Source organism: Cyrtonyx montezumae, unplaced genomic scaffold, assembly GCF_038088225.1.
Source record: "Cyrtonyx montezumae isolate F1298 unplaced genomic scaffold, pur_monq_1.0 scaffold_10, whole genome shotgun sequence".
Lineage (NCBI taxonomy): Eukaryota > Metazoa > Chordata > Aves > Galliformes > Odontophoridae > Cyrtonyx > Cyrtonyx montezumae.
The window spans coordinates 32,725,538-32,741,448 of record NW_027071826.1 but is presented as its reverse complement, the minus strand read 5'-3'; the positions used below and the strand labels follow the sequence as shown (position 1 = coordinate 32,741,448).

The window sequence follows — 15,911 nt, the reverse complement described above, 5'->3', positions numbered from 1 at the left end:
CAGCTCATAACCCTTGCAGGATATTGCCTTCTGCCTATGATCCTTTATCCACCAGCAGTCCTTTTAATGGACTGCATAAACAATTCCCACTTCCCTGTGGCAATACAGGAAAGCGGTGTTAGAAAAAACAGCACTAAATAGTCATGTCTCTGCTTCTCCCACCACCAATGCATTGAAAAGAAAAAAATAAAAGCTGCCTGAAAGATAGCTTCTCTCTTCGCTTTGGCCAAAGTTGCTAATATAAACTGCAACAGGAATCACCTATATGGGGGCTGGTAAGCTCTTTTCAAGGTATCTGTTATTTTCCATTAAATCCTTCCATTAAAATGTATGACCTAGCTCTAATCTGCAGCCAACAGCAACTTTTCACAGTGCATAAGAGATGAAAATGGGAGTACATAAAACAGGTAAAACATAAACAAGTGTAAGAAGGGCTCACTTAATTTTTAAAGCTGTCTGTCCAGTGCTGTTTATATGTTACTACTAGTTGCAACAAGAAATGCTTATTTATAAAGATTGCACAGCCAAACTTCCAGTACCTTCTTATAGATACAGGCAGCAAGTCTGCATTCATGTCTGCCCTTGCTTAAGATCATCTGAACTACCATGCAGAGTTCCTGTCAGGTAAGGCTTCATGCACACGTGGTCCTCTGCAGTTGGTGACAGTGCTACATCCAGAATGGCTTGGATTTTAATTAGCAATTATTTGTTATCCTCTGTTAAATGAGACCTCCCTACAGTGCAAAATATACAACCACCAAAGAGTCACACTGTTAGAACAAGAAATTAAAACAAGGTTGCAAAACAAATTAATATTTATTTACAAATATTATAGGCACTTAGTTTAGGTTTTTTCTCCCTTTAATTTTTTCATTCTGAAGTGATAACATTCAGACAGGGTTCAGAAATACAGAAAGGCCTCCATAATGTTGGGAATACCATGATGAAATCTACTCTGTCTGCATCTCTTTCTTCCTGACTTATGCTGACAGAACCAATATTCCTCTCTGTGAGTTACCTAATCTACAGGAATGCTGCAGCAATCGAGCTGCCTTTATTACATTAAGGAATTAATATCTCAGCATGACCTCACTCTAGATCACCCCTCACATCATCAGACTTTAATAGGCTTGCAGTGTGTGTGCATTACTAAGTAATTGCTGTAAAAATCACTGTGCTGGGAATTTTAAGATTTAGTCCTATTTTTAAGATGTGAAGGTTAAGATCCTAGAGGCTGTCCTTCCTGGAAGGTGTCAGCTCACAGTGCTCACTCATATGACCTCACTCTTGAGTAGCTCTTTAGCAAACAGTGTTTGAAAGTACAACATTTGTACTTTGGACGAGCAAATGCAACTCTGGAAATGTGTGTAAGTTGCCTTTACCCATAATGTATGAAAACATTTTAACATCTTTCCAGCAGTGGTTATTGTTATGCTACCTTCCTTATGTTCTTAAAACACAAATTGTCCACAGATCATGGATGAAGTTTCTTCTGAAATGTACAAGTGTAAGTAACTAGAATGATTTGGATTAAAACAAAAGGGCCCTCAGTTTTAAGATCATAAGGCATTTTTCTCAAAATGTGCTGAAACTGAAATACAATTGGTAGATTAGAGGAAGCCGAATATAGGGAAATGTAAGCAATAGGATGTTGAAATTAGTGTGAAGTGGGTGGGGTTTTTTTGTTTTTTTTTTTTAATTTGGAGGTGAACTCTAGGAATGAACTAGGCTTTAGGAGGAGGAAGTTTATTCAGAAAGACTAAGTGTTACAGTGTGTTAAGGCCAACCTACTGCCTGGCAGAAGTTTCCCTGCAGAAAAGGCCATGCATTGCATAACAGCCATTATGATGCCACTTCAATCTAAAGAACGTGCATATGGGAGGGAAGAAAAAGAGGAAAGGTGACAATAAAAGTACATGATCTGACACACCAGCACACTGAAAAGAGCATCCCTTAGCTCCCTCTTCTCTTTCATCTAAAATTACTAAGTCTTACAGCTTGAAGTACTCAAATTTCAAGAATGAGTATCGCTTCTAAACTATCAGTAAGCAGGAATTCATAGAATTTATTTCATCTGATGCTTTAATGCATCTTCATTTGCTTACAATGATACTGATTTTGTTCCACAACAACTTTGGCTTTCTGTCCCAGCATGACACTGTTGCTAGTGCTCAAGTTAGAGATGATGCTGGATTGAGAATCTAGCTGAAAGTGAACCAGTCATTAGTAGTGTAGCTGAAAAATGCATGCTTGAAGGTCTTAAACCACGTAATGCTGTAATGCAGGTGTCTTTCTCTTCTTCAAAGCCTATAGTGCTAGCCACTGTACAGTTTCTTCTTTCAGGGTCACCTTCAGCACTAAGAAATCAAGGGACTGGTTGCTCATAATGATATGAGGGCAGTTTTGATATGTTGCCTTTCTGCAGTGTGGAAAAAGATTTAAATGCCAAATTTCTTGAACAGTTTTCCCTCCTAGTTCTTGGATTCCATTTAGTTTGAGCCTAGGTAGTGACTCAAGAAGGTCTATAGAGGATCCATTCTCAGCCTACACTACTGTTTGGAAGCACTCCTCTTAAAGGCACCAAAAACAAGAGCTTGTCAATTGGAATGTTCATAAATTATCCTAATCACTAAATTAGTGTATCAATGTTTCTAAATGTATATAATAGTGGAATTCTAACGGCTTTAGGATAATTATCCATTCTCTTTTCAGCTTCTTTATCTTGAAGACAAGTTTAAATTCCATCAGTCTCACCTTGCTTGAGGTTATGTTAGTCAGACTTGGAAATGGTGGCTCACTTCTCAAGCTTCCAAAATGGTAAAAGAGCACTGTAACACCAAAACAAGCTAGGCCTTATAGCTGCACCTACCTCAGGTGGAAGTCTCAGGTGGCGTGCAGATGGAATTCTACATGAACTAGGTTAAAAGGATTTAAAGTACTCTGAAAATAGGGCGTATAGTGATACCACACAGAGAAATGGGAAATGCAATCAGTGGAAATTTGTTCCAGATGGGAAAAATAGAAGCATCTTTGATATTATAGAACTTGAATTGTAGAAATAGAATTTTTGATTGCTTTTATCTGAAAAAAAAAAATTAGAACGCTTAAAATTATAAGATGATAACCAGACTGATTAGACTGCAAAGCTTATACTAGTAAATTAAAAATTCCCAGAGAAGTTCCTGGACACAGAGACAAACTGGCATAGGAATGACACATGTACACTAGTAAATTCTTCTAATGTCCAAAACCAGGTGTCTGTAAAGAAATCCCTTATTGGAAATAGCTCCTGAGGTGGTCTAACCCCCAAAACATACCCATGAATTACTTGCAAGTGTGCTGATTAGCAGTTGTCAAATCATTCCAAATATATTACTAGTTTTAGTTTTAATTATTGCACTCCTGTTTCCAATTTTGTTCAGTTCATTAGCTTGGATTCTGCACTAGCATCCTAAAATACCTGCTTTTATTACATGCTGAGCAACTTAATTGCTAATTTAAAGTGGAAATTACTGTAAGTAAAACTTATTTATTCCTACAGCTAGGATCAAATTACTTTTCCCCATACAATGACTTTTACTTCGAAACTGAGACGATCTGTTTTCCAATATTGCCTCCATTCATCATCGACTGGAAAGCAGCTTCAAGAGAAACAATGAAGGAAGTTAGTTCCAAGTAACTTCTTTTAAACCAAGTGATAGAAGCAAGTACTACTAAGTAGTTCCCCAAACAGGAGCAATTATATATTTATCCTTAATGATATGCTAAATTAATGGAGAAGAAAAAGAAAAAAACAACACAAAAAACAACTTGTGTAATAAACTGCTACAGGAAACTTTGTGTAATGATTTTTTAAAAATCAATTTTTTAGTACCTATTTCATCCAATACAAGTTAATGAGCTCTTTTGTTTTGTTGTAAGCAGCCAAATGCCAAACACAAAGATGAAGCATGACTGGAGAAACCCACAAATTCTATCGTTTTCACAAACCTTTGTGAAGGGAAAAGACTTATAAGTACCTGTGTAGTGCAATAAATGCTGCAAACTGATGCAAAGGGATAAATCTGAGTAAATCAGGAGTGAAATATGCCTGCAAAATTTGATCTGCTTCCCTCAAAATACATATGTGTACCAGTAAATGTCAACAATAAATGAAAATGTAAAAATAAATGTATATCTATACATTTTGGCTAATGCCTATTTCTACTGATTGTCAGTCTTACAGAACTAAAGACTAAATGAGCTATATCATACTCTTCCCTGATACTTGAAAGGAATATGTTCTTATAGTGCATTTGAGTCACATTTGGCTCTTTGGCTTTGTTTCACTAGAGTCATGGGACCCCAAGCTTTTTATATTACAGGTTTCTGGATGAGGCCATAGGTTATCTCATTTCTCCAAAAATATTAATTTTGATTTCTGTTTTGCCATGTCTAGTATGCTTTTCCTTTTCAGTAAGGCCAGGATGACTGTGACCTGCTGAGGTAACCGTATAAGCACTTCAACACAACTCTCATCTTCCTACATAGTAAGTCTGGGAAAAGAAAACCCACAAACTTTATATCCAATAAATTTTTTAATATACAGTAATTTTTTTTCAGAACACTTTAATACCTTGTGATTTTTTTTATTTGAAACATGATTATAATGTTATAGTAAAGGACAAGAATCTGAATTGGCAAATGGCTTCTACTATTATTGTGCTTATTATTTTTAGAAAATGTTGTAAAAACTTACCACCAATATTTGCTAAGCCCTCTACCACAGTCTCTCTGACCTGTCAATACAAACAAGTCCTCTTAGCTTTTGTTGAACGAGAGAAACGCACTGCTCAGCTGAAGAATTGAAAACTAATTTAGAAAGGCCTTACAGGGAAAAAGATACCAAGAACCTACCACTTAGAAAATAATAGATGGTGATTATAAGGCTTGAAACAAGATTTCTGACAAGATCCCCAAAAGCATTCACAACACGAACTAATCAAGTATTCAAAAGTAAATCTTTTTGAAGGCCTGATCCCTTAAGACAAAAAGCACTTACATCCTGTGCTGAAAGAGAGAATATGGATGTCAGCATCGTGTCTGTCATAGTGCAGCCACACCATCCTCAGTAGGTATTCACTATAACACTGCCACCTCATAAGCTTTCGAGTATACTCAAGTATGCTTTTAAAAAATCTCTCTTTGATCCTGAAGCACAATAAAAGAGTCAAAGAAATTGTGGTATGACTACAGGAAGTTTAATCTGAGGTGATAACATCAAAGGCCACGCATTAAATGTAAAAATTCCTACCTTCAGTTTACCTTCTTGGATCCACTGACAAAGTTGTAGTACACCAGCTTCTTGTTTGTCCATATAGTTCAGGACCAAGAATCGTTCTCTGTGAAAGAAAGAATGAGGCTGATGAGTGTGTTTTGAAATCTTTGCAATTTTTTTGAAGCAACATGACAATATTATTGAAACTGAATTGTCCATTGTGATGATAATGATGCTTGCAAAGGTTTGCAAGCTTGTTGAGACAGGAGCAGAAATTTGAGAATACCACTGATCTTGGACAACTAATTTTCTGTTTCAAGCATCAGAGAGAAGCACAACAAAAATCGAGGACTACTGCCAAAAGAACAAGCAAATGTCCATAAAATGCAGAGTGATACTTTCTAGCTCCCCAAAATTTTGCAGATTCTACTGTCATAGCTGCCTACAGCAATCAAGAGAAAATGACGTGATCATCAAAAATGATAACTGTAGCAATGTACTGATCAAAATCTCCACTGCGTTCTACTAAATACCATGGATTTTAGTATTTTTAACAGTTTTTTTAAAGTGAGGACCACAATATCAAGGAAATAAAATAATTTTAATTAGACTTCAGTCCATTTGAACAGGAATCAAATATCTCCCCAACATTCTGGAATGCACTGAATGGAAAATCTTATAAAACTTTGTTCCTAATCTCTGCCTTTGCTCCACCCAATTTTTTTATGGAAGATTCAGTCTATTCTCAGAGTCATAAAAAAATCAGTGTTTTACCTGTTTGTAACAACCACAGCTATAGCTCCCATTATCTAATGAAAACCCAAATACTAAAACTGAAATTTAAATACAATCATGGCATCAGCTGCATCCTTTCATTACAAAAAAAATATTTGACCTTCTCTCTGCCTGAACCACTACACTTGGAGAGAGAACATGCTGCAAAACATCTGACAACAGAACCATGGTAACACATTCCCTTATTTTGAAAAGTCTCTCAGAGACTCCAAGACCAAATTAAGCAATCACAAATTTATGTTAACACGTAACATTTTCCTTTCCCATTTTTATGCCATCACAGACAAATGTAAGAGAAAGAATGTTACGATGCTGTGGTTTTAGCTTTGATAGTGTTGCAACATTTTGTTGCAATTACCCATGCCTGTGTGGATCTACAGACTATCTTCTGAACATCAGACACACAGAATCTGTGAGCAGTCCACCTGGCACCCAGTCACAAATCCCAAAGGAGAACTGTACCTTGTGATGTTTCTTTCTTTCTGTATTTTTTCTGTGTCAGGAGGCAATGGAGGAGGATAAGGCACATCTTTGTTATACTGAGAAATCTGGCCACACAGGATGATATGGCTGTTCTGATTCATCTATTTATTTGGGACAGCACAAAGTGAGACAAATTACATTCCTTGGTCTCCTAAACCACATTTTCTAGAGATGCACTAGAATATACCACATAAGCATCCTTATTTAGAGTCACCTCTCTTACAAAAGAGCAGAATTTCAGTCCCATTCAACCTGTGACAACCAGTAAACAGAGAAATGCAGACCAAGAATGGAAAAACAACTGCTATACAGTATATTTAGCACTGAATATGAGGAATATAATAAATAGTGCTTTTACTGTGTGCCTTTTTAATCAGGAAGGGGGATAATAGGATAATGCTGTTGGATACAGGCTGTGATTTAGAGACCCCAAAGACGGCATTGCCACCAGGGCCTCTCGGCCATGGGGCACAAACTGGTTTCATGTTAAAAAGAGGCCAAGAGCATTTTCTGGGGGCCAGCAGAGCTGTTCTTTTGTGATGCCAATAAAGCAGTACTAAAACACAACTGCACTGACAGAGAAGGTTTTTAGAACATTACTGTCTCCTGGCCGAAGAAATGAGATCAGAAGTAGAAAATGTGTTTTCATTAGTGTACTGTGAGGCTAGCCCAAGTAACAGGCACTCATGTCAAATGTTTGATTTCTTCTCAGGATCAAGGTCAGTGTCCAGCTTAGATCAAATGAAGTGGAAATTCCATTGTGCTCTATTGCAGGCTTAACTCAAAGCGGGCACACAGACTTTGGAGAATGATGAGAATAAACTGATAGTCAGCATAATCACCTGGCTTATAACTGTATCACTGATGTCTCCACCAACATTGTCGAAGTAAACATCCACACCTCCTGGGCAGAGCTCACGGAGCTGCTGTGCCACATTCCCTTTCTTGTAATTGATAGCAGCATCAAAGCCCATTTCTGAGACCAAAATGGAGCACTTTTCATCTGTGCCAGCAATACCCACAACTCTGGAGCATCCCTCCAGACGGCCAATCTATCATTAAAAAAACAAACAAACAAAAAAAAAAACAACTAAAGAAAAAACACAATAAAAAGAAGTTGGATCATTTTCCCACACACAGAGGTGATAACGAGGGAATATTAGGGATCCATCATCCCACTAAACCGAAGACAGCAAATGTTAGTGTACATTCCCCCCTCATGTGACATAACAGCAATAAAAGAGCTGCTGTTGGGTCATTTCCCAACAGAATTATGCTGTCTTTCCAAATCACTGACCGTAACATTACCAACACTTAGCAGTACTGGATAGCCAATGTGAAGAAAGATTTGCTACATTTGATAACATAGGAAAAATGGAAGCTGCCAGTCAACTCAAAGACTGTATTCAGATGGCAGACTACAAAAAAAAAATACTGAGTCTATGTTTTTGTAGTATCCACTTCATTCACCTTGGACCATTTTCTGCTATCTCAGTTTCATGAAACTTAAGTTTCATACCCAAAATCTCTCAGGGAGAGCGTGAATCAAATCTGTGACCCTGGCCCTTCCCATGAAGTTATACTTGCTTATATTTATAATGGTTTTATTTGTACCTTTACTAATCATCATGTTTCAGAATGCAAATTTAGTAACTGTATATCCTTTGTGTCATCAGCCAACCTACCTGGCCAGCCAAAGAACCGCAGGCACCGGCGGCTCCACTCACCACCATGGTCTGATTGGCACCCACAGTCACATGGCCTTTCTCTCTTATACCAAGCAAGGCTGTCAGTCCTGTCAATCCAGCTGCACCAAGAAAGTAGGAAAGGTGTCCATTCACAAGTTGTGGAACAACCTACGAACCAAAATCACGAGATGTTCATTTCTTGTAAGGTGAGGTTTTGCTGTCTGTTACTTGATTGATCATACAAAACAAATTCAGGATATTTACAAGGGAAGGTACAATAGATAAGCTAGCTATAAACTAGTTCTCCCTTAACAAGTTTATATAAAATGAAACAAAGATTATACATCCACAGTCTTAGAATAAGCTTGTAAGCAAAATCACTCACAAGAGATTAAATGATAGAAGTGTCAAAAAAGTCTCCAGGAGAACAGAAGTCTCTGGCAATGGGAAACTATCCCTATGTTAGCATATAAAAAAGCAGTATTATCAAACATCAGGACTGCAGATCAGTCCCACTAAGGGTCTTAAAGTACATTTCTTGGAAACTGTACATTCTTAAAATACAGTCATTTTTTAAAAACCCAGCAAGTAAAACAATACTGTCACGGTGATGGCAAAAGGATTCATTTTTTCTTTGTTAAAAACAGAGAAAACTGTTACAGATTTTGCCAACTGTGCCTTTTGAGAATGAATTTCTTCAGTAATACCAACTTGGTTTTGACTAAGAAATAGTATCATTAATTACTCTTTTAAAAAAAAAGAAAAGATTTATGGAAATAAAATGGTGACAATCTGGGTTTTGTATACCTTTTCTAGCAAACTTCCATCCAGAATGGCCACTGTCTGCCAGGGCCAATTGAAGGAAGTGACGATGTCTCCTTTAGCAAAGTTGTTATGCTTGCTCTCCTCCACAACCCCAACACCCCCACCATCAGCAACTTCAGACAGCTGCCAGGGCAGGAGGTAATCTGAACCCGTATCTTCATTCATTCGGCAGCGCTGAAAGACAAGGCTTTAATGAGAAGCTGTGGTAGAACACATGGTTTGGTTATAAGAAGTTCAAACAAAGCTGGGGATGAGATATGTTTAAAACATCAGACACAATGGGCTACTCAAAAATCTCTCAATGAGCCCCAAACATTCTTAATCTTCTCTTAGATCTCTCTTTCCCTGCTTATTCACTCAGTACAAAAGAAGGATCATTTTAATCTCCTTTGCCAGTGTTACCAAAGCCAACACGTTCTACAAACACTGCCTCAGTGTCAGCCTCACAACCAAAGACAACGGGCTCGGACCTGACAAGGTTCCCATATATGCTGTTCCTTGACTGCACAAATCACAGAATCATAGAACTGAGAAGAACAGCCGGAGTTCATTTAGTCCACCTCTACACATTGGAGAACAGCAAAATATATTTAGATCATCCTTCACAAAGAGATGTTCAACAAAACAACTTAGCATTTGAAATATTTTCTTTGTATTTCTTCAAGTCATCCTAGAGATTTTATGATAGTTAACGTCGGTGTTAAACATCATGATAGGTACAGAATCTAAGGTAATTTTAAAGAAGTTCTGGCTTAGCTGTAAGCTCATCACCTACCATATACGGATCCACAGAGAGATACAGGGTTCTAACACATACTTGTCCTTCTTGCACTGTGTCTGGTATTGTACTTTGCTCCAGTCTGAAATTTTCAGCCACTGGCACTCCATTCTTACCTAGAATTATTTTGAAAGGAAACAAGACAAATAATGCAGAGCTTCCTTTAATCAACAGGGGAGGTATTTTTAATTATGACAGTCTCCGTTAAAATACATTAGCTTGTCTCTGTACACAGGTATAAAACTATCAGCTAACTCAGTAGACAGACTTAGGCAGGTGTATTCCCACCACCCAAACTGAAGACCCAGCAATAACAGACCTTCTGAAATGCTCAGCTAACTCCTCCTGACTACTGAAGACTTATTTCTACAAGAATTCCCTCCAAAGGCTAATGAAGCATTAAATAACTTGTTTCAAACCATCCTGGGTATGCAGCACACAGGGTTGTATATGTTAGTGTACTATTCCAATTATCCTTGCCAGGTCTATTCCGATTTGCAAGCAACCTTTTGATCTAGATTTTGTGCAAATCCAGACCAAAAATGTATTTTCACGTTAGCAGATCTGTTGGCATTATGCTTACCTGGGCCAGTACAAGATAGCTGCACTTGCAGATAGTTTCCGTGCTGCTTATGGCAGCAAATTAAAAAATAAAAATAAAAAAAGTCAAAATTCTTCAATAATCTTACAAAAAGAAGAAATACCAGAGCTAAAAAGCAATGCATAATAATCTTTCTTTGCATTACGTTCTCTACTTCTAGGGTTTTCTCACATATTATGCATTATTTTTCTCAACCAAGAGTTTAGAAGTCTGCACGTAGAAACTAAATAAATACACCTCATAATAAATTAATTGTTGCACAGTTTGTTAAGATATGCAAATCTCAAGTTAGTTTCTGCTTCTACTCTCACCACTTCAGACTATTAGGCAACCATGACAAACACACTGCTCCCTTATTGCAACAAAATACATACCAGGGCGTGAATTCAACACTACTCTTTGTATGATCATCCCTGATTCTGCAGCGATTTCACACTGGACTCCTACAAAGGAAAACAGTTTGAAGGGCTGAAACAAAATCCCTTGAGAAAGAAAACGGGCAAAGTACTTAGCAATTTGGAAATGGGGGGACAGGAGTTATATAACACACATTTTGACATCGCTTACAAATCCCATGGGAAACCTAACATCCACTCTGTTCCCTACACAGCTGTAAGGGAAAGCCGCAACATCGCTGAGCCAGGAGAGTCTCACCAGGCACTGCTATGCTCTCCCATTGCTCTGCTGGCATTTGTAGTGAGAGCAACCTGATTAGCAACCACAGAGAGCAGCAGAAGAGAGAAAGAACTAACAAATGGATAAAAATACAAACAGCTCATCCAAAACAAACTAGACTTAGAGGTGTGTTGCAAGTGAAATCCTGCAGACACATTTCCAGGGTGCCAGAACTTCACCTGCTCTTTATGACTTCTCCCAAAATCTATGCTATTCTGATAATGCTCTGACAAAACTTCATTCTGTCACAGTTGTATCCATCTGACAGGGCCTGGTATCCTGTCAAAGCAATTGCCAAGAGCAGGCCACATAGTGCCTTCATTGCAAATTTGAAAAGAGTGAAACATGGCCTCGCCACCCTTGCTATTCATACCCAAGAGCCATATAAAACAATCACAGATGAAAAATAAACAGATTTGTGAACTTTATAGCCAAACAGTTAAAACAATCTCTGTAAAGTATATGCTCATGTAAAATCCTAAGAGGAAGGATGGTCTAAGGTAAATGTTGGCAAATCATGGGTTCAGCATCATACTCCGCTACAAATCTCCTGCATGACCTTAGGCACGTTGTTTTCTAGTTACTTCATAAAATGTTTTCAGAACAAAAATCCATATTCTTCTTCTAAACTTTGAAGTGAGCAAGTCTGTTCTCACAGTGGCCTCATGTACTTTATGAACATGAAATTACATATTTTAACTTTACATTCCTTGTCATTTCTGAGCCAACTCAAGTGAAAATGATTGAATTTTGCATTCCTGAGTGACAGAAATCTCTTACACTAGTTTGGCTGATAGCATTTGCGTAACAAAATTACATTCATAGTGGTCCACAGAGCAGTTGTCTTAGCATCTGAGAATTTGTGTAAATTCCATGAGCATTTCACAAATGGCCAGATGTAGGGAATGCAGTTTAAAATCTTTCAGTAAATGATCTGCACACATACAGAACTTGGCTTAAGTTTATAGCCACTAATGACATTGCTCTGTGCAGAAATGAGTTAAGAATGTAGTGAATAAAAACAGATATCAACGTGACAGTTCACATGAAATCTGGACAAATCATTCCTCTAAGTACTATTCATACTCAGTTGAAACCTATCCAAGCTATTAAGTGTTTGATCCACTGTTTATAAACTATGCAGAGTAGGCAGGATCACTGTACAGCTCAGGCCTTACAGAAATGTCTGTGGTCAGAATCGATGCTATTTTTGTTATCCTGAAACCAAATACCCTTATTATACAAGCACAAAACCCCAATCTGAACAAGAGATCATGAAAAGCATATTTATTGTGCCCAGCACATACCTGAAATATCTGCTTTTTACTATAGCATAAAGAGGAAAAAAATGCAGCTCTTAAAAAAGTGCCGAGTAAAGATATTTACATACTAAAACAAAAGGAAAGCAGTACAGAACAGCACAGGAAGATACAAGTGGAAAAATATACAACGAAAGTTTGGATTACTCCTCTGAACAACAGAAGTTCTGAGGGAACAGAAATGCTATTGGTTTCCCAGGCCATTTTCACAGCTTTAGGCTGAGAAGCCTGTGTACTAACTCAAGCTGAAGATCTTCCAAATACTGAGAGTGGGTGGACAGAAAGAAAAAGAGGCTGGCAAATGAACTCCCATCCATTCTGTCACAGCTGTCCCAGTAAAATATACCACTGGAGATGGACATTTACTCACAGATAACGATTGCGCCCGTCCTACAATATAAGTCAGTAATCACACAAGCAAATGTTCACACTAATATCAAAACGTAATACAAAGCCATCTAACTTTCTTCATATCATCAACAATAAATAATTTTGAAAAAAGAAAGTAAGTACAAATGCCATCATTTAGCATCATTAACTGAAGAAAGCTTTGGGAGGAAAAGCACAGATTTTTTTAAGTGAAGTGGATTTGTCCTATCCACATAAGGCTTTTCAACATACACTTCAATGCAAGTATTAATTTTTAAAAAGTCCAATAGGAAGCAGCAAGTTCTAGCATTTCCAAATAAAAACAACCCGAGTTGTTTTTATTCTTTAAAACAAATGGAAGTAAAAATTGTGAGTTTTGACATCATCATTCTATGCCAACATCGTCTGACCCACATTTTGAGTACAAGAGCATTAGGCTGCACAACAGCAGCACCTCCAGGGCACTCTCAAATACATTCTAGCCCAGTTTTATTCTTATTTTCTTCTCCTCTTGTCTTTCTTCTCCCATCTTTGCCAACTGACAAAACTCCTTTTACAAAACGTAAATAAATTCTTCAGCACTCAAACATTCCAGTTTGTTCATCTTGGGGTTGGCACAGGATCTACTTGTTTCTGACACCGTTCATAAGACAGTTTTCAGTTGCACGTACTTCTGACAAAATAACTTATCTGCTTCTAAGTTGTCAAAGCCCACATCAGGTGTAGTCTGGTTTAAAACAGAAGAAAAAAAATACAAGAAACAGCAGGTAATCTGCCAATCTAAGCAGAAGACAAGACTACAGGCCTTCTGAAACTGTATCAAAATGTCTTAGGATCCTTGTTCCTAAGAAAGAACTTCCGTGGAAGAACAATTTTGAATGATGAACATGCAGGAAGGAAGAACTGACATGATGAATCCCTGAGTACAAAGAAACGTACCAAGGATAGCAATGTAAAGGCTAGCAAAGCACAGAAATATAATGGGGAGAGAAACAGAGGAACTGGGAACAACAAACGATGAGGTGACAACAAGAAAACAGATGAGGAAAGACGGGCAAGAAGTTTAGGACTATGGGGAAAAAAGAACATAACTAACTGAAAAAAAACAGAAAAGTGAATGTAAAGTATTAGGCATCAAAGTCTTATGTTCACCACTCCTCTAAGGAGTAGTACATTAAAACATAACATTAATTACATTGCAAAGCCAAGTTTTCAAAAAGCAGAAGCTACAATCAATACAGACTACAATGAATGGATAAAAAAAATGAATACTCCCAAAAAAATACACTTTCATGAGCTGAACTAAAAAATCCAGCTTTCCCAATATCTCATGTCTCATTTAATTCTCAAGGTGAATTCCCACAGTTCCTCCCACAGTCAAATTTGACTGACATACAGATCAAAAATTCCAGTAGGTGTACAGACTCACATCTACACACAATTGGACTGAATAAACTTTCCTTTTTTCAGATCTAGGTGCCATAAGGAATGGAAACTTTAAGGTAGCACCTCTCGGGCAGGTTTGGTTGTGTGTGGTTTTTTTTTCAATAGCTGCCTCCTATTAGAAGAGCTGCTGAAAATTGTTTAAAATTATTAATTCCCGAGGCTTTTTTTTTCTAAGTGGAATTTCATGCCACAAATGAAGATAAGGGTGCAGACAGCTCCCAGAAAGGCTGGAGCGTTGCTCTGGGAGAAACACCTGACTTTGCTGGGGACAATCCGTGATGCAGCACACACACACGGGTAACCCCAGAGCGCACTGACCGAGCGGCTTCCAGGGGGTGACTAAAGACTGCCAGAAATCACTGCTGCCCAAGACGGGAGAGACACTGGAGGCCGTCTGTACAGGGCTCAACGCCAGAGCTTCAGAAGCTGCAGACGGAACAACACGGGAGATACGGACAGAGGTCAGAACCAGCAAAGGACGTTCAGACGTCACGTGCTAAGCAGCAGCCCACAGCCGCGTGCTTCGGGACGAATCCAGCAGCACGGGACACCTCTGCCCGCCCTGGGCCAAAGTCACTCCCGAGTGTAAACCCCATACCCCTTCGGCCCGGCCACGAGGCGCTTACTCCAGAGGGAAAGGTCCGGGGGACGGGCGGGACGCTGCTCTACCTGAGGGATAGGGATTCAGAGGGTGCCTCAGGGCCGCGCTGCACACCCGGCACGGCACGGCACGGCACGGCACGGCGTGCCAGAGCCCGCATGGTGACGGCTGGTGACGGCTGGTGACGGCTGGTGACGGCTAGCGCCTGCCACCCTAGCCGGCAGCCACGCACCCCCACTCACCTTGAGCCCCTCCTGCAGCGACTCCACGAGGCGCGAACGAGCAGCCGAGGGCCCAGCGCCCTGCGCATGCGCACAAAGTCTGCGCGCCGCGCGCCTCCGCTTAAAGCGGCCGGATCCTGAGCGCAAGCGTTATGGGGGAGGGGGGGGCGCGAGGGGACATTGCTTTGTGTTGGCGCCCAGGCTTGCATCCCCTCACCATGGTGAGAATGAGCCGTGCGGGCACTTGCTACTTCTTAAGGTTGCTTGGTTGGTTTGCTTGTTTGTTTTCCACTTGAAGGGTAACAGTGAGGGTTGCTCGCTTCTTCAGTTTCAGCAGATGAGATATTGTTTGCTGATGTAATGTGCGAGGCTGCGTTACGAACAGCTTAATGGTCACTCCTAAAATTCCTGCAAAGTTGCTGCTGCATACAGTGTAAGTCTGTATGTGTGTGTACTTGTGAATGGTACATGCGGTATGTGTGAGCACAGATGAAGAGGTGCCTCTACTCAAAGAGCTTACTCTACGAAGAGGATGAGGCATGGAAAGGCAGGTCCTCCCCTGGGTGAGTCCCTATCCTGCCCCATGTGGCTGTGGGGCTGACTCGCTCTGTGGGCAAAGCAAACCAGTCTGTGAAGTGGGCACTGTGTCCCTGGAAGCTACTGTGGAGTGCAAACTGACCAGTTCAAGGGCTGGAAAAACTCTTCCAGATGAATGGTCCCAGTGACTCCGCTCTGCCTCTTGTATAAAGGCAAAGCCTTTCTGCTATGGCTTTACCTGTGGCATTTTAGTATGTCTGAGTGAATCATCTGCATTTGTGCCATCATAACATCATGTTCTCCATTAGTTAAAGTA

General features: G+C 39.4%; 1 protein-coding gene across 1 annotated transcript; it reads right to left on the bottom strand.

Annotated features, from left to right (window-relative positions):
• Positions 1–3,234: 3,234 nt before the first annotated feature.
• PTGR2 (prostaglandin reductase 2) lies at positions 3,235–15,127 on the bottom strand. The gene is made up of 10 exons (XM_065754725.1): positions 15,080–15,127; positions 10,802–10,870; positions 9,824–9,942; positions 9,031–9,222; positions 8,221–8,391; positions 7,378–7,587; positions 6,515–6,636; positions 5,294–5,381; positions 4,739–4,778; positions 3,235–3,641 (listed from the first exon to the last, which is right to left on the bottom strand). Exons 2-10 carry the CDS (start codon positions 10,836–10,838, stop codon positions 3,577–3,579), a joined length of 1,044 nt encoding a protein of 347 aa, XP_065610797.1. The 5' UTR covers positions 10,839–10,870; positions 15,080–15,127; the 3' UTR covers positions 3,235–3,576.
• Between the last annotated feature and the right edge of the window lie 784 nt (positions 15,128–15,911).